A 19,281-nucleotide genomic window follows, 5' to 3' on the forward strand; every position below is an offset into this window, starting at 1 on the left:
TTAATTATTCAGGAGAGATTTCCGTAGCTCGAGGGTTTATTCTTTAAAATTTCAAGCATGCCCCTCATTAAAAATGCAATTTATGGGGAAGATACTTGGCTGGCTCAAATGTAAACATGACCTTGCCGTTAAAAGGAGCTTGTAACATGCTTTCAGATTGCTAGCTTTGTTTTTTTTTTTAAAGCAGTAAAAATAGGACATTCAAAACATCTGGCCAGTGGCTAGGAATGACCTTTCAAGATGTATGTTTTTTTATAACAATATCCCTGAGAAAACCAGTTCTTTGAAGATTAAGCTTTATAGAATCCACGTGCCCCACACTGTTTTCATTTGGCACAGTTTCGGATAAGGTGGTGCCCCAATCATGTTCCAGAAAATCACTTTGGAGAGGGCTGCTGGGATATCTATGCTTGACTGCAGAACCCTGGCATGGTTCCTTCTTTTTCCTGGCAAGCTGGGCTAGGGTTGCCAGGTCCCTCTTCGCCACCAGCAGGTTTTTGGGGTGGAACCGGAGGAGGGGAAGGACTTCAATGCCCTGGAGTCCAATTGCCAAAGCGGCCATTTTCTCCAGGGGAACTAATCTCTATCAGCTGGAGATCAGTTGGCAACCCTAATAATGCCATATGGCCCACCCTCCAAATCAGCCATTATTTCCAGGAGAACTGATTTCTGCTGTTTGGAGATCTATTGTAATTTCAGGGGCTCATGAGGTTGCCAGCTCCGGGTTGGGAAACACCTGGAGATTTTGGGGGTGGAGCCTGAGGAGGGCGAGGTTTGGGGAAGGGAGCTCTGACCCGAAACAGGTGTGATGCAGACGTTCCATAACTGGCATCGCTCTTCGGGGGGGGGGGTGTTTTAGCTAGCCAGCAGTCCTCATTGGCTGCTTTGAAGACTATCGCCGGGCAAGAGGCTGACTAACCCTTTCCGCTCATGCCTCTTCCATGATGTCCCCACCATACCCCCCTCAAACTCTTCAACAGCTGATGAAAGTGTTTTTTTCTTCCCCCTGTTTATGCCTGACTTGCCTTTCAGCCCCTGCCACACCACAAGGACTGCTTACTTTGGAGAAGAAAACCGTTTGGATTACTATTATGTGTCCCAGGAGGAATTTGACAAGATGTTGCGTATGGTAAGGGGGTCAAACTGGGCTTGAGGGGAACATGCTTGGCCCGTACTTCATGTGAAAGGCTCATGGTTGCATAAAGGCTCTCGGGGTGGTAAGTGGATCGCTCGATGAAGACGTCAACCTAGTGTGCGGCTCCTGTTAAAAACACAAATTCCATGCTGGCCATAATTAGACGAAAAACAGAGAATAAGACTGCTGCTATCATACTGCCCTTGTACAAATCTATGGTGAGACCACACTTGGAATACTGTGTGCAGTTCTGGTCACCACGCCTAAAAAAAGGACATTGCAGAGCTTGAGAAAATGATCAGGGGACTAGAACAACTGCCCTATGGGGAGCGGTTAAAACTCTTAGGGGTGTTTAGCTTGAAAGAAGGCAGTTAAGGGGAGACATGAGAGAGGTCTATAAAATTATGCTGGCCAATGGCCTTAACAATAAATGGCATGGTTTGGAGAGAGTGGACAGGGAGAAGCTTTTCTCCCTCTCTCAAAATACCAGAACGCAGGGTCATCTACTGAAGCCGGAGGGTGAGAGATTCCAAAAAGATAAAAGGAAGTATTTCTTCACACAACTCATAGTTAAATTGTGGAACTCCCTGCCCCAGGATATGGGGATAGCTGCCAACTTGGAAGGCTTTAAGAGGGGAGTGGACACGTTCATGGAGGAGAGGGCTATCCATGGCTACTAGTCAAAATGGATACTGGTCACGATGCATACCTATTATCTCCAGGATCAGAGGAGCATGCCTATTATATAAGGTGCTTTGGAATTCAGGCAGGATAATGTTGCTGCAGTTGTCTTGTTTGTGGGCTTCCTAGAGGCACCTGGTTGGCCACTGTGTGAACAGACTGCTAGACTTGATGGACCTTGGTCTGATCCAACAGGGCCTTTCTCATGTTTTTATGAAGGAATTTCAGTATTCAAGATCCAAGATTGTGCTTGCTTGCAAAAGTTAGTTTCCTTTGCTTTTAACCACAACCGTATTTCATGGTTTTAATTACAGGGGAAATTTATTGCAACTTTTAAATATAACAGTTTTCAGTATGGACTGGGCCGAGACACTATTGATTCTATTGCCCGGGAAGGGCTGGCAACCTGCGTTCACATGGAAATAGAGGTAAGGATGCTTTTTGGGTGCAGAAACGTGTCTAATCATGCATTGTGCATCAACATAACTTGTTACCTTCACCCACAATCGCAGCAGAGTCTTAATTCCATCTAAATGCATTTGTATCAAACCGCTAAGTGCCATCCTTGTGTACGTAAATGGCCAGAATGAATAATAGCAGAGACAGATGCACACAGAAGCAATTGAGACCCAAGCTAGATGGGACGGTGGAAAATGCCAATCATAGAGTCTAAGAGCTAGGGGGGCCTTGTCGAACCAGTTACTGCCCATATAGGCATGGTTGTTTCAAAATTCACCTAAAGCTGCCTTCTACTGAGTCAGACCCTTGGTCCATCAAAGTCAGTATTGTCTACTCTGACTGGCTGCGGCTCTCCAGGGTCTCAGGCAGAGGTCTTTCACATCACCTACTTGCCTGGTTCCTTTAACTGGAGATGCTGGGGATTGAACCTGGGACCTTCTGCATGCCAAGCAGATGCTCTACCACTGAGCTACAGCCCATCTCCATGGCTCTCCAGGGTCTCAGGAAGAGGCCTTTCACATCACTTGCTTGCCTAGTCCTTTTAACTGGAGATGCTGGGGATTGAACCTGGGACCTTCTGCATGCCAAGCAGATGCTCTACCACTGAGCCACAGCCCCTTTGGGGCTTTGCATTGATTATGCATGCATTTTCCAACCATCAGAGGTCACTTCGCTCTCCCCGCACATTTCCCTCGCGTTTTCTGATTGCTGACTAAACATAAATCCAGAAAATGCGGGCAAAACATGTGAAAATGTGGGGAGAGCAAGGCAACCTCTGACGGTTGGAAAATGCATGCATAATCAAAGCAAAGCCCCGAAATAGCTGGCGGGGTGACTGCGAGGAAGCAGCCATGCATATATGGCCACTGTTGACCGAAAGGCCACACTGAGAGCCACTGTGGTGCAGTGGGTACGAGTATCAGACTAAGACCTGGGAGCCTTCATGTTCGAATCCCCACTCTGCCATGGAAGCTCACTGGGTGACCTTGAGCCAGTTACACACTCTTTGCCTAATCTGCCTCATAGGGTTGTTGTGAGGGGAGGGGCCGTGGCTCAGTGGCAGGTCCCAGGTTCAGTCCCCGGCATCTCCCAGTTAAAGGGACTAGGCAAGTAGGTGATGTGAAAGACCTCTGCCTGAGACCCTGGAGAGCCATGGAGAGGGGCCGTAGCCCAGTGGTAGAGCTTCTGCTTGGCATGCAGAAGGTCTCAGGTTCAATCCTCAGCATCTCTAGTTAAAGATACTAGGCAAGTAGGTGATGTGAAAGACCTCTGCCTGAGACCCTGGAGAGCCGCTGCCAGTCTGAGTAGACAATACTGACCCTGATGGACCAAGGGGTCTGATTCAGTAGAAGGCAGTTTCAGGTGTCCATGTGTTGACTGGCACCATGATACCCACGGTCACCACATTGAGAACCTCTTGGCCTAAGGGCTGTATGAGTGGGAGGAGGACTTAGTCCCACCTCTTTCTTCTTCTGTGTCGCTCTTACTCCTTTGGGTGACTTGAAGCACCATATCTGATTTAACCATGTGAAGGAAGACCGACAAAGTTGGACCTAAATGACAAAACCGGGCGCCCTCTGCCTTGCAGGGGGTGAGAAGCCTGAAGAATTCCTACTTTGAACCTCGCTACATCCTGTTGATCCCAATGAACAAAGAAAGATACGGGGGTCACCTGCGAAGGATGGGCCTCTTCAGCAGACCAGAGGTCGAGGAAGCCGTCCGGAGGGTGGACATGTACAACAAAGTGAATCAGGACTACCCAGGGTTCTTCGATGCAGTTATCAGTATTGGTGAGTCCGCGCAGGGGGTGCTCTTTCCAGGCTAGTGACACAAGGATCCCTTCTTCTGAAGAAAAACAGTGGAGTTTGTAATGGTTAAGAGTGGTGGTTTGGAGCGGTGGACTCTAATCTGAAGAACCGGGATTGATTCCCCACTCCTCCACAGGAGCATGACTATTATATTGGATGCCGTGGAACACAGGCAGGAGAATGCTGCTGCAGTCGTCTTGCTTGTGGACTTCCTAGAGGCACCTGGCTGGCCACCGTGTGAACAGACTGCTGGATTTGATGGGCCTTGGCCTGATCCAGCAGGGCTTTTCTTATGTTCTTGTGTTCTCTCCAGTCTCAGAGGAGCATGCCTATTATATGAGGTGCCGCGGAACACAGGCAGGAGAATGCTGCTGAAGTTGTCTTGTTTGGGGGCTTCCTAGAGACACCTGGTTGGCCACTGTGTGAGCAGACTGCTGGATTTGATGGGCCTTGGTCTGATCCAGCAGGGCTTTTCTTAGGTACTTATATTCTTCTTTACTCTTTTGTCCTCCTCTCTGACCTCGCATTTAGATGACTACGACGAAGCATTCGCCAAGCTGGTCCGCCTCATCGAAGAATACCTCGGACTAGTGAAACCTCTGGTGTCAGAAGAGACCGTTCCAACAGCAGATAGCAAAGTAGATCCAGGTACTACGCATAATGTTTCAGATGTGCCCTTTGTGAAATAGCAGCCAGTTTGTTTGCAGGGAGTGAAAGTTGCTCATGCCTTAGAAGTCCTGGATGCCTGTGAAAGATGGAGCCGCGTACTTAGATTTTAACCGGGCATTTCACACTGATTTGCAGAATCTGATGCTACACCTTGTGGAACAACCCAGAGATGTGTATTGTTCATTTATTTACAAAATTTCTGTCCTGCCTTTCTGCCCTTACAAGGGCCACCGAGGCAGCTAACAATTTAAAACGTATGATAAAAATCACATTTTAAAACCATTAAAATCAACCCTCCTGACAAAGATCATTAAAACATTTAAAAACAGCTAAGATATGTGTGTGTGTGTGTGTGTTAAGTGCTGTCAAGTCGCTTCCGACTCATGGCGACCCTATGAATGAAAGTCCTCCAAAATGTCCTATCTTTGACAGCCTTGCTCAGATCTTGCAAATTGAAGGCTGTGGCTTCCTTTATTGAGTCAATTCATCTCTTATGTGTACAAATATGTACAAAACATAAAAACAGCTTCTCCCTATCCTCTCTCTCCACCCCATGCATCATTTTATAGACCTTTGTCATATCTCCCCTTACCTGGATTTTTTCCAAGCTAAACAGCCCTAAGCGCTTTAACTGCTCTTCCTAGGGCAGTTGCTCTAGCCCCCTGATAATTTCGGTTGCTCTTTTCTGCACCTTCTCAAGCTCTGCAATATCTCATTTTAGCTGTGGTGACTAGAATTGTACCCAGTATTCCAAGTGCTCTTTCACCATAGATTTGTATCAGGGCAGTATGACAGCAGCAATTTTATTCTCTATTCCTTGTCTATTCTCTATTCCTTGTCTCTGTTCCTTGGAGGAGAGGGTATTCATGGCTGCTAGTAAAAATAGATGGTAGTCATGATGCATCCCTATTCTCTCCAGGATCAAATATCAGGTGCTGTGGAACACAGGCAGGATAATGCCGCTGCAGTCGCCTTGCTTGTGGGCTTCCTAGAAGCACCTGGTTGGCCACTGTGTGAACAGACTGCTGGACTTGATGGGCCTTGGTCTGATCCAGCAGGGCCTTTCTTATGTTAATTATGGCCAGCATGGAATTTGTCTTTTTCAGAGCAAATTCTCAGGGCTGTTGTGAGGAGAAAACTGAGTAGAGGAGAACCATCTTTGCCCGGGGACGAAATAAAAATGTATTTGATAGATGGGACGAGACACCTCCACCTGATACCATTTGTAGGCTTGGTTACTTCTAGAAGGCCCAGTTAGGCCTGCATCCCTTGAGTGTAAGGCAGGCTCAACAGAAAGTTGTCTTCAACAGCAGCCTTCATGGACATGAAATGAAAATTCACTGGAGTCCCAAATGTTTTTCAAGTACATAGCTGAGGAGGACAAAGGGACAGAGCCCTCCTGGCACAATTTCAGTTGTCCTGTCCTTGTCTGCTCTGTTATAAAAACAGATGTTCCTTGAAGAGACTCATAATCGCCTCGAACGCCTTTCCGTCCTTCCAGTTCGTGCTTCTTTGCAACTTCATTAAGAGCGCTTTGAATTTGGGGCGATTCTGCCGTCCATAAAAGTAACTTTAAAATTAACGGTGCTTCATTAAATTCATTTAGTGCTTCATTTGTAGGTGTTTCAGATAAATGTAACGATCCTTTCTTAGGAGAGATTGCTTCTGTTTTTGCAGACGAGGCACAGCGATTTTTTTTTGTTGAAAAAATAATGTTGCCTCAAGGCCGAGTCTTAATATGAACATTTGCAATAATAGTGTAATAGGGAAGGATTAGTTGTGCGGTATAATGGTAGGCTGTTAAAATCTCTCTTCCCCTTCCCCTTAATGAAACAATATCCCAAAGTTTTTCGTAAAGGACAGGGCAGAGAAGAATAAGAGTTGGCTTTTATATGCTGACTTTCTCTGCCACTTAAGGGAGAATCAAACCAGCTTACAATCACCTTCCCTTCCCCTTCCCACAACAGACACGCTGAGAGGTAGGTGAGGCTAAGAGAACTGTGACTGGCTCAAAGTCACCCAGCTGACCTCATGTGTAGGAGTGGGGAAACAAATCCAGTTCACCAGATTAGCCTCCGCCGCTCCTGTGGAGGAGTGGGGAATCAAACCTAGTTCTCCAGATCAGAGTCCACTGCTCCAAACTACCTCTCTTAACCACTACACCACGCTGGCTCTCCAGAGGCATTGGAAAAGGGTGGAAATGGAGACTGAGGATGAAGACAAGGCTAATTCTCTTTCTCTTTCAAGTGTAAAAGGGGATACAGTGGAAGGACAAGGGGTCCCATCCCCCTTTTGGGGGCAGGTGATTCCCCCATCCCCTGCTCCTGGCACCAGCTGCAGGCTGGCACCCTGGTGCCCATGGGTGCCATGTTGGGAAACTCTGGCTTAAATCCTGAAAAGAAAGGAAAAGAACTTAAGAATCAGCAGACGAAAAATAAAACAATGAATGGGGAGTGATTATTGTGATGTCTTTTCCACTTAGAGAGCCAGCGTGGCGTAGTGTTTAAGAGAGGCAGACTCTAATCTGGTGAACTGGGTTTGATTCCCCACTCTTCCACATGATCAGACCAAGGTCCATCAGGTCCAGCAGTCTATTCACACAGTGGCCAGCCAGGTGCCTCTAGGAAGCCCCAAAAAAAGACAACTGTAGCAGCACCATCCTGCCTGTGTTCCACAGCACCTAATTTATTCTGACTCTGGAGAGAATAGGGATGCATCATGACTAGTATCCATTTTTACTAGTAGCCATGAATACCCCTCTCCTCCATGAACATGTCCACTCCCCTCTTAAAGCTTTCCAAGTTGGCAGCCATCACCACATCCTGGGGCAGGGAGTTCCACAATTTAACTATGTGTTGTGTGAAGAAATACTTCCTTTTATCAGTTTTGAATCTCTTACCCTCCAGCTTCAGCAGATGACCCCGTGTTCTAATATTATGAGAGAGGGGGGAAAGCTTCTCCCTGTCCACTCTCTCCATACCATGCGTAATTTTATAGACCTCTACCAGGTCTCCCCTTAACCACCTTCTTTCCAAGCTAAACAGCCCTAAGCGTTTTAACCGCTCCTCATAGGGCCGCTGCTCTAGTCCCCTGATCATTTTGCTTGTTCTTTTCTGCACCTTCTCAAGCTCTGCAATATTCTATTTTAGGTGCGGTAACCACCTAAAGTACACAGTATTCCAAGTGAGGTGTCACCATAGATTTGCACAAGGGCAGAATGATATCAGCCATTTTATTCTTATGTTCTCCTTTGGAGGTTTTGACGCAGAAGCTAGATGGCCTTCTGACAGCAAGGATGATTCTGTGAGAGGGAGGGCAGGAAGGGTTGTGCCACGGCTTGGCTCTCATGGCCCTTTCTTACATGCCCAGGGTAATGCCAGTCGCCACTTTGGGGGCAGGAAGCAATTTTCCTCCAAACCAGATTGGCCAGGGATCCTGGAAGATTTTTTTGGCCATCTTCTGGGCAAGGGAGGGAGGCAGTTGTGAATTTCCTGCATTGTGCAAGGGGTTGGACTAGATGACCCTGGATGTCCCTTCCAGCTCTGTGTTTCTATGTTTCTACATTTATCAGCCCGGGCAATATTATTTGCTCTTTCTTAGCTCCTGAGAAAACGACAGATAAGAAAGTGGCAACCAACATAAAAGGCAAAAATGTTGTAGCCCAGGAGACCGCCACCAATGAATTTGTGGACTCATCAGCCAGAAATTACGCTGCCAGAATATCAGCCAAACTTTCCGAACAGAAAACACCAGTGGTGAGTGTGTGTGGGTGTGTGGGGAAAGGCAGTGTGTCCAAGATCAATCCGCACCTACAGCAGGGCTGGGATTGGTGTTGATGATTTGATATTAGTTTATATATATATATATATATATATATATATATATATATATATATATATATATATATATATATATATATATATATATAAATATATATATATATATATATATAAATAAAAGAGGGTTCAGAAGAAAAGGGGGAGGGGAAAATGAAGAAAAAAAAATATTAAAAATATATTGGTGTCCAAGCTTTTGCATAGTTTACAGCCTCATCATTTCGTCAGTTGTTCTAGACAATTAAAACATCTGAAGTAAAAGGTAAAGGTCCCCTGTGCAAGCACCGGGTCATTCCAGACCCATGGGGTGATGTTACATTCCAACGCTTACTAGGCAGACTTTGTTTACGGGGTGGTTTGCCAGTGCCTTCCCCAGTCATCTCCCCTTAACCCCCAGCAAGCTGGGTACTCATTTTACCGACCTCGGAAGGATGGAAGGCTGAGTCGACCTTGAGCCGGCTACCTGAAACCGACTCCCATCAGGATCGAACTCAGGTCGTGAGCAGAGCTTGGACTGCAGTACTGCAGTTTACACTCTGCGCCATGGGGCTCTTATAAAAAAAAAACATCTGAACAATTATCTAAATTTATCTAAATAATTTCTAATCTAAAACTCTTATTAATTATTCTCTATTAAGTATTTATAGCACATGAATAATAATCTTTAAAAGGTTGCCATTTTGTCTTAAAATTATCCATTAGATTCATTCTAACCAAATGTGATAGTTTAGCCATCAATGCAAAATCAAACAATTTATTAATAAGCACTCTGTGATGTCTGGAAGTGAGCTATATTTCCAGTATGCAGCATAAAGAATTCTGGCGGCGGAAGTTGCATATTGATAAAGTTCTTTAAGGACTGAGTTCACTTGAGGAGGTGTTATGCCCAACAGCATATATTTTGGATCTAGTTCAAAATTCACCTGAAACATCTCCTGAATCTCTTTATGTATTTTACGCCAACACTTTTGACTCTTTGCAAGTCCACCATTGGTGGTAGAAAGTTCCTTCAGTTTCAGAACATTTCCAACAATTTACTCAATTTGATTTATACATCTTTTGTATTTTACATTAGTTTTTAAATAGCATTGTAACCTGCCTTCAGACTGTTGATCAGAGAAAGGTGAACTAAAAAAGGTATTTGTTTTGTCCAAAGTCTTAAAAAAAAATTCTGATGGCAAAACTAGAAAATCTGGGGGAGAAAAATCTGTAAGTGAGAAAAACTTGGTCTTATTTCATTCGTTCCAAAGTACAGCATGAAAATGTCAGAGGACTTACTCAGTTTTTCCAATAAAAAAATTAGGACGTTTTTTGGCGAACATTAAAAATAAAAACCTTCTTATATTGTAGACATATAAAACATTGCCAAATTGTTGTTTTGTTTTAAAATGTAATTAACGTTGTCAACAATTAATATGGTATAATGTGCTTGATGATAATACTGTATTAAACCCAGTGTTTTCAATATTATAAAGTTTAATATCCAGACATCCTGGCAGCCCTGCCAGAGTTTCTTTCCAAATACACTTTTGTTTACTATAGAATTCTTTTCGACCTTCCTCTTTTCTTTTTTCTGCCTATCGGATGGCAAAAATATGAGACCAAACAACATGCTAGCTTTTTTAAATGTTCCGGTCACCCGGATCCAATTCTTCCCTGCACCCACACAGTAGCAGCAGGGAATGGCTTCTAAAAAACAAAGGAGAGCCCAAACTGGCTCCATACACCACCGTGCGGGGGGGGGGGGGAGGTAGGGTTCCTGCCCCCCCAATCCATTTTGCCCACACAGAAACAGCATTGGTTATTGGGAGTTATTGGTGTTGGGAGTTATTGCTAGGTTCCTCTTCGCCACCGGCGGGAGGTTTTTGGGGAGGAGCCTGAGGAGGGTGGGGTTTGGGGAGGGGAGGGATAGGGTCCAATAGCCAGAGCAGCCATTTTCTCCAGGGGAACTGATCTCTATCAGCTGGAGATCAGTTGTAATAGCAGGAGATCTCCAGCTAGTACCTGGAGATACCTGAAGTCCCTCCCCTCCCCAAACCCCACCCTCCTCAGGCTCCACCCCAAAAAATCTCCCATTGGTGGCGAAGAGGGACCTGGCAACCCTGTTCGTAACCCTAAGCTCAACTCGGATTCTAAACCAGATACATTTAAGACTCTGGAGCACAATTCTGTGTGTTTCTGCATGTGTGCGGGTAAAGAAGGGGAATAAATCTGAAGGAAACTTTGGGAAGAGAACACTTCATTTTAGAATTATGAAGTCATAATGATGATTTTCAGGACGGCAGGCCTGGCAGCTGTAGAGTTATTCCCACCCCACCGTCTTGATATGTAAATCTAGCCCAACTTTTTGGCGTCTGGAGTTATGACTCCAGATGGAGAGGAACAGCTGAAAACCTGCCTGCTACCCATCGCTTAGCAAATGGCTTTCATTAATACTGAGAGAGAAAAAAGGGGTATAAAAAAGGAGAAATGCTCCAGTTGCTACCGTGCTCTGGCGCTTTTAACTACATTCTGACTTGCAAAAAAGAGTCACGCAGGATTCTTTTCATATCACTTTTATCTATTGTGCCAGAAAAACATAACCAGCTCAGTTTCTGCTTTTCAAAGCACAGCATGTGCGTGAAGAGAGCCAGTGTGGTGTAGTGGTTACGAGTGGTGGTTTGGAGCAGTGGACTCTGATCTGGTGAACCGGGTTTGATTCCCCGCTCCTCCACATGAGCGGCAGAGGCTAATCTGGTGAACCAAATTGGATTCCCCACACTTACACATGAAGACAGCTGGGTTACCTTGGGCTAGTCACACTCTCTCAGCCCCATCTGCCTCACAGGGTGTCTGTTGTGTGAAGGGGAAGGGAAGGTGATTGTAAGCCGGTTTGAGTCTCCCTTAAGTGGTAGAGAAAGTCGGAATATAAAACCAACTCTTCTTTTTCTTCTTTGCTGTCAAGTTGCTTCCAACTCATGGTGACCCTATGAATCAATGTCCGCTTGCAAACTGAGGGCCTTGGCTTCCTTTGTAGAGTCAATCCATTTCTTGTTGGGTCTTCCTCTTTTCTTGCTGCCGTCCACTTTTCCTAGCATGATTGTCTTTTTCAGGGACTCTTGTCTTCTCATAATGTGACCAAAATATGACATAGGGTTGCCAACCTCCAGGTGGCGTCTGGAGATCTCCCACAATTACAACTGATCTCCAGCCAACAGAGATCAGTTCCCCTGGAGAAAATGGCTGCTTTGGCAATTGGACTCTATGGCCTTGAAGTCCCTCCCCTCTCCAAACCCCACCCTCCACAGGCTCTGCCTCCAAAATCTCCAGCTATTTCCCAACCCGGACCTGGCAACCCTAGTACGACAGCATACCACACCTTTAAAATTCATTTTACTTTATTAGTGTATTTCTGAGAGATGTTCAAGGCAGTTTCCGGAGGAAATCATGGAAGACAATTGTGAGGGGTGGTGGTGGAAGGCGTAACTTTATAAAGCTGCAAAAGTAGGATTGCCAGGTCCCTCTTTGCCACCGACAGGAGATTTTTGGGGTGGAGCCTGAGGAGGGCAGGGTTTGGGGAGAGGAGGGACTTCAATGCCATAGAGACCAATTGCCAAAGCGGCCACTTTCTCCAGGTGAACTGATTATCGGCTGGAGATCAGTTGTCATATTTTATCTCTGACCTTGTGACCATCAATATTATGCCAATAAAGGTTATCTAATTCTGATTCAGTTGTATTAGCAGGCTAAACATCTTCAGGCTAAACATATCAGCTCCTTCAACCTTTCCTCATAGGACTTGGTCTCCAGACCCCTCACCATCTTTGTTGCCCTCCTCTGGACACGTTCCAGCTTGTCTACATCCTTCTTAAATTGCGGTGCCCAAAACTGAACACAATACACTAGTTGAGGTCTAACCAGAGCAGAGTAAAGTGATACCATCACTTTGTGTGATCTGGACACTGTACTTCTGTTGATACAGCCCAAGATCACGTTTGCCTTTTTAGCTACTGCATCACACTGCTGACTCATGTTCAGTGTTTGGTCTGCTAAGACCTCAAGATCCTTTTTGCACACACTACTGCTGAGACAAGTCTCCTCATCCTATAATTATGCATTTGATTTTTCCTACCTAAATGCAGCACTTTACATATATCTTTGCTGAAGTACATTTTATTAGTTTTAGCCCAATTTTCCAGCCTGTCAGAATCATCCTGTATCCTGGCTCTGGCTTCTACCATATTTGCTACCGCTCCCAATTTAGTATTATCTGCACATTTAATAAGCATCCCCTCTATTCCTTCATCCAAATCATTTATAAAGACGTTGAACAACACAGGGCCCAGGACAGATCCCTGAGGCACTCCACTAGTCACTTCTCTCCAAGTGGATGAGAAACCATTGACAAGCAAACTCAAACTTCTGCTAATGTCAGGTTGACCTCCTTTGGGCTAAACAACACTCAGCTCCTTCCAAAGCACTTCTATCATCCTCTGGATTCCTCTGCATCCTTCTCTTGACGTCTTTTGAATGTGGTACCCAGAACTGTCCTCACAAAGGCTGGAGTAACAAGAACCGCAACTACCGCAACTACACTAAGCTACAACTGGTATTTGACGAAGGGAGATTTCACTATTGAAAACTCATACCCCCCCAAAAAAATCTTGTTGGTCACTAAGGTGCTACTGGACTCGAATCTAGCTCTTCTGCATCAGACCAACACGGCTACCCACCTGAATCGCAACTACAGTGGTTTTTAAGCGGAGGCTATCTGGCCATCTGACAGCAAGGCTGATTCTGGGAACTTTTGCAAAGGGAGAAGGAGATCAGGAAGGGTTGTGTCATTGTTTGGCTCTCATGGCCCTTTCTTACATGCCCAGGGTAACGCCAGTGGCCACTTTGGGGTCAGGAAGCAATTTTCCTCCAGGCCAGATTGGCCAGGGATCCTGGAGGGGTTTTTGTTTTGTTATTGCCATCTTTGGGCATGGAGCAGGGGCCACTGGGGGTATGGAGGGTAGTTGTGAATTTCCTGCATTGTGCAGGGGTTGGACTAGTTGACCCTGGAGGTCCCTTCCAACTCTGTGATTCTATCATTCTGTGATACAGAGGTGCCCTTGAGCCTGTATGCTGCATCGTCACACCGTTATCTTCTGTTGGATTCGTTTATGGCTATATATAAACCTGGCATCTTGGCTTGGAGTATTTCTCCTTAGCCAGTTATTCCCCCCACCCCGATTCCCATAACTCTGTCGGCAGAGAGCTGACGAAGCATTTTTCAGATGTCACAAAGACCAGGAAAGCAGATGGATACAGGGATAGAGGCAGGAGGTGATTTCCCCCCCTGATTTAGAGTCGTAATCAGCCTGGTACAAATAGTGCTGTCCAGAGAAATCAGTTAAAGAGAGATCTGAGCATCCATGCTGAGCAGCTAAGAATCATAGAGTTGGAAGGGTCAATAGAGGCCATCTAGTCCAACCCCCTGAATGCAGGATCAGCCTAGCACATCTCTGAAAAGTGTTTGTCCAGCCACTGCTTAAAGGCTGCCAGTGAGGGGGAGCTCACCACCTCCCTAGGTAGCCGATTGGGAGGGGATGTGGCTTAGCAGTAGAGCACCTGCTTGGCATGCAGAAGGTCCCAAGTTCAAGCCCTGGCATTTCCAGTTAAAGGGATCAGGCAAGTAGGTGATGTGAAAGACCTCTGCCTGAGGCCCTGGAGAGCCGCTGCCCATCTGAATAGACAATTCAGACCCAGGGTCTGATTCAGTAGAAGGCAGCTTCATGTGCTCATGTGTTCATGTGATTCCACTGCTGAACAACTCTTAGTGTAAAAAAAATATTTCCCCCTAATATCCAGCTGGTACCTTTCTGCCCATAATGTAAACCCATTGTTGCGAGTCCTATCCTCTGCTGCCAACAGGAACAGCATCAGTTGGGATTGAATTGGCACATCCTCTGCCTGCACCCCAAAGAAGTGGAATCAGCTCCAGGACAAAGACTTCCTTTCTCACTCTACAGTCACAGAATTGGAATTGTCCTTCAAGGCCATCTAGTCCAACCCCCCAGCTCAATGCAGGCCATTCAGCGCTACGTCATCCTTGAGAGGTGCTCCATTGTCGAACAGCCCTCACCATTAGGAAGTTTCTCCACACGTTCGATCAAAAACTTTCGATTAGCCTGTTCGATCCATTCTTGCCTTCAAGTTGCAGACAACCAAATCATAGAATGATAGAATCATAGAGTTGGAAGGGACCACCAGGGTCATCTAGTTCAACCCCCTGCACAATGCAGGAAATTCACAACTGCCTCCCCCCCACACCCCCAGGGACCCCCACTCCATGCCCAGAAGATGGATGGGGGGAGCCCTCCAGGATCCCTGGCCAATCTGGCCAGGAGGAAAATTGCTTCCTGACCTAAATCTTTGCCTTCCTCCATGGGACAGCCGTTCAGGTATTTGAAGAATGTGAGCATGCCTCCCTCCCCAGTCGTCTGCAGGATAAACTTGGGGCTGCCAACCTCCAGGTGGGGTGTGGAGATCTCCCGGAATTTCAACTGATCTCTAGAGTAGAGATCAGTTCCCCACTAATATCCCTCTATGTCCCAGTGGCATAGTGGTTAAGAGCAGTGGACTCTAATCTGAAGAAGTGGGTTTGATTCCCCACTCCTTCCCACGAAGCCTGCTGGGTGACCTTGGGCCAGACACTGTTCTCTCTGAACTCTCTCAGCCCACCCGGAGGCAGGCAACAGCAAACCACCTCTGAACAGATCTTGCCTTGAAAAACCTATGGGGTCGCCATAAGTCGGCTGTGTATTGACAGCACACATGCGTGCGCACACACAATATTCCTCCCCTCCTCAAGTCCCACATTCCCCCAGGCTCCAAAATCTCCAGGAATTTCCCACCCTCGACCTAGCTACCCTAAGCCAACCTTCCCATTTCACCCTCTCTGCCCCTTTTTGGTGCTGTTTGACCACCCTGTGTAGGATTTTCAAGCACTTTTCTCGTTGCAGGCAGGGAGGAAGATGTTGCTTATTCTACGCTCCTCCAAGCACCAGGAGATTTTATTCTAACAGGTTGATGATGCGCAGGGCAGAGAGAGCTGACAGAGAACTTTTTCTCCCTCTCCCAGGGCATCCTATAACACTGACGGGCAGCAGATTCAGGACGGACAGAAGGAAATAACTTCTTTACAGAACAAGTGATTAGAAAAGCCCTGCTTGCTGATCCTGCATTGAGCAGGGGGTTGGACTGGATGGCCTGTGCGGCCCCTTCCAACTCTGTGATTCTATGATTCCAAAAGGTGGATGTTGCTGCTAGAGAATGTAGTGATGGCCACAGGCATAGATGGCTTTAAAAGGGGATTACTAGACAGATTCATGGAGGAGAGGCCCATCAGTGGCTACTAGCCATGGAGGCTGAAGGGAACATCCACGTTCAGAGTTAGTCAACCTCTCAATACCGGTGCCAGGAGGCAACCTCAGGGGAAGGCCTCAAGCTCTGTACCCTACTGTTGGATGCCCAGAGGAATTGGTTGGCCACTGTGTGAGAGAGGATGCTGGACTAGATGGACCCTCACAGGTCTGATCCAGCAGGGCTCTTCTGATTATGTTATAAAGGTCTTGGCCTCTATGCCTTGTTGTTGGACCTCGGGAACTGGTTGGCCAGTATGAGAGGCAGGATGCTGGATTAGGTGGACCACCAGTCTGATCCAGCAGGGCTCTTCTTATGTTCTTATCAAGGGAAGGCCTCTCTGCCCTGTTGTTGGACCTCCAGAGGAACTGGTTGGCCACTGTGTGAGACAGGATGCTGGATTAGGCAGACCACTAGTCTGATCTAGCAGGGCTCTTCTGCTATTGTTATAAATGTCTTGGCCTCTATGTCTTGTTGGACCGCCAGGGTTGCTGGATCAGGTGAGACAGGAGAGACAGGATGCTGGATTAGGTGGATCACTAGTCTGATCCAGCAGGACTCTTCTTATGTTCTTATCAGGGGAAGGCCTCAGCCTCTCTGCCCTGTTGTTGGACCTCCAGAGGAACTGGTTGGCCACTGCGTGAGACAGGATGCTGGACTGGATGGACCCTCACTGGTCTGATCCAGCAGGGCTCTTCTGATGTTCTTATTGTGCTTCTCCTTCAGGAAGAGGCTTCTCTGCAAAGGCGGCAAGAAATGGCACGGCAGGGGCTGATGGGGAAAGTGTCTAGCAGCTACTCTCATCTCTTTCTAAGGTAAGATGCCCTAGGCCCCTGTCTTTGGTAGTGGGCAGGGGGAGGGAGGCAGGGTACAAGCATTTTAATAAATAAAGTCAGGGCAGCTGAAAGAGCCATTGTGAGTGGGAAAGAGAGAAAAGGGATGTGGTGTAGTAGACAGAGTGGCAGACTAGGATCCTGGGCGACCCAGGATCGAATAGCAGTTTCTGCCATGGAAGTTCACTTGGGTGACCTTCAGCCCATCGCAAACTCTCAGCCTGGCCTACCACACCTGGTTGTTGTTGTGAGAGAATGGAGGAGCAATGGTTCTAAGACGCTTTGAATCCCAACTATGGGGAGCAAAGCTGCCAACTTGGAAGGCTTTAAGAGGCGAGTGGACATGTTCATGGAGGAGAGGGCTATTCATGGCTACTAGTCAAAATGGATAGTAGCCATGATGCATACCTATTCTCTCCAGGATCAGAGGAGCATGCCTATTACATTAGATGCTGTGGAACACAGGCAGGATAATGGCGCTGCAGTCGTCTTGCTTGTGGGCTTCCTAGAGCCCCCTGGTTGGCCACTGTGCGAACAGACTGCTGGACTTGATGAGCCTTGGGAAATGGGAGCCGTGATGGAGAGTATCCCATCTGGAGGCCTTGGTCTGATCCAGCAGGGCCTTTCTTATGTTCTAATATAAATAAAGAAATGCAGAAGAAATGCATAAAAAATGTGTGAGTGACCTCTAGTGCCTGCCACAAGTTCCACAATCGGAGCACCCAAGACATTTGCAGACTGTTTTCAAAACAGGTCCTAAATGCTGAATGGTGGTGAGCCAATCAGAGGCTCCATTTTTGCATAGAATGCAAGGGTTGCCAATCTCCAGATACTAGCTGGAGATCTCCTGTTATTACAGTTGATCCCCAGCCGATATAGATCAGTTCCCCTGGAGAAAATGGCCGCTTTGGCAATTGGTCTCTATGGCATCGAAGCCCCTCCCCTCCCCAAACCCCGCCCTCCTCGGGCTCCGCTCCAAAAACCTCCTGCCAGTGGCGAAGAGGGATCTGGCAACCCTAATGGGAGACCACTGAGGAAGACAGGAGTTGCTCTGCAGAGGAAGGCAATAGCAAACCACCTCTGTTAGTCTCTTGCCTTGAAAACCCTATAAGGCTTTGGAGTCGGAGTAGGGCTGGGTTTACAGAAAACACAAAGTTTTGTTTGATGATCTCTCCGATGCCGGAAGGCTGCTCTTATTTTCAGTTTGCATTCTCCAAGATAATAGTGGGGTCGGAGCTCTGTTTGTTTGTCCGTGCCCCCCCCCCCCCGGGCAAAGTAATTACGAAAAAAAGCCATAATAAATTTCTGCCTTTTTTATTTTGCTTTTCCCGACTCTGCTCTTGAAAAACCCGCCTGTTTCAATTTAGAACCAAATGGCCCCTTTTCGCAGAAAATGGTTCTTTGCTCCCAGAGTTCAGCGACGGCGGCTAAAGCGAGACCACTGCTCCTCCGTTCAACCACTCTGTTGCCAAGAGACAGAGAGCCGTCTTTTTATCAAGAGCCCCTAGCAAGACAAAGCGCCGAGTTCCCCCCCCCCCCCCGCCCAGAACTAATGTAACGTCATTCGATTCATAAGGGCGCTAATGGGCTCCGGAGAAGCACACGCCGATAGGTCGTGTTTACTTCTAACCTAAGCAGGAAAACACAGGGAAGGAAAATTGCCCTGAAGGACAAGATCGGCGAGCAAACAGTTTACACACCTTTCAGACTAGCGCTGTGTAAAAAGTGCTCGGCTGTCTTGAACTGGTGGCCGACGTCTGGTGTGGGTTTCGGTTTAATTCGGCCCATTTCCTTCATGCGGCAATTTAGAACCTGCCCAGCAGTGAAAATAGCGCTCAGGGTAGAGGTTATTGTAGCTTCAGTTGTAGCAACTGCCAAGCCCGATCAAGGTAGGAAAAGTGTAGCACAGGCTGTCTTTACTTCCTGCATTATGAAGAAGAGGAGGAGGAGGAAGAGTTGGTTTTTATTTGCCAACTTTCTCTGCAATTTAAGGGAGAATCAAACCGGCGTACAATCACCTTCCCTTCCCCTCCCTGCAACAGACAGGTAGGTGGGGCTGAGAGAAGTATAAAAGAGCTGTGACTAGCCCAAGGTCACCCAGCTGGCTTCATGTGGAGGAGTAGGGAAACCCACTCGGTTCACCAGATTAGCCTCCGCCACTCATGTGGAGGAGTGGGGAATCAAACCCGCTTCTCCTAACCACTGCTCTTAACCACTGCACCACGCTGAAGATACTTGAGTTATGGTGGCAGGTTATGCCAAGGATGGGCAGGATTTTTTTTAGCCTGAGGGCCGCATCTGGGCCCCTTCCCAGGCCCGCTGAAAGCCCCCATGGGCCCCTGGGCAAAGATTCCATCACCCACCCCAATATGAGAGCCAGCATGGCGTAGTGGCTAAGAGCAGCGGACTCTAATCTGGGGAACCGGGTTTGTTTCCCCACTCTTCCACATGCAGCCTGCTGGGTGACCTTGGGC

The 19,281-nt window shown here is 47.0% G+C and overlaps 1 protein-coding gene across 1 annotated transcript in view; it reads left to right on the plus strand.

The window, feature by feature from the left end:
• Nucleotides 1-19,281, plus strand: part of LRGUK (leucine rich repeats and guanylate kinase domain containing) — a gene marked incomplete at its 5' end in the record, with an annotated part of 69,872 nt that overhangs the window by 42,736 nt on the left and 7,855 nt on the right. The window contains 6 exons of the mRNA XM_056846732.1: nucleotides 1,033-1,129; nucleotides 2,131-2,244; nucleotides 3,864-4,065; nucleotides 4,615-4,731; nucleotides 8,353-8,507; nucleotides 16,701-16,789. Of these exons, the coding sequence (XP_056702710.1) occupies nucleotides 1,033-1,129; nucleotides 2,131-2,244; nucleotides 3,864-4,065; nucleotides 4,615-4,731; nucleotides 8,353-8,507; nucleotides 16,701-16,789 (774 nt within the window). The remainder of the gene's footprint in view (nucleotides 1-1,032; nucleotides 1,130-2,130; nucleotides 2,245-3,863; nucleotides 4,066-4,614; nucleotides 4,732-8,352; nucleotides 8,508-16,700; nucleotides 16,790-19,281) is intronic.

Source organism: Euleptes europaea, chromosome 3 (assembly GCF_029931775.1).
Source record: "Euleptes europaea isolate rEulEur1 chromosome 3, rEulEur1.hap1, whole genome shotgun sequence".
Classification (NCBI taxonomy): domain Eukaryota; kingdom Metazoa; phylum Chordata; class Lepidosauria; order Squamata; family Sphaerodactylidae; genus Euleptes; species Euleptes europaea.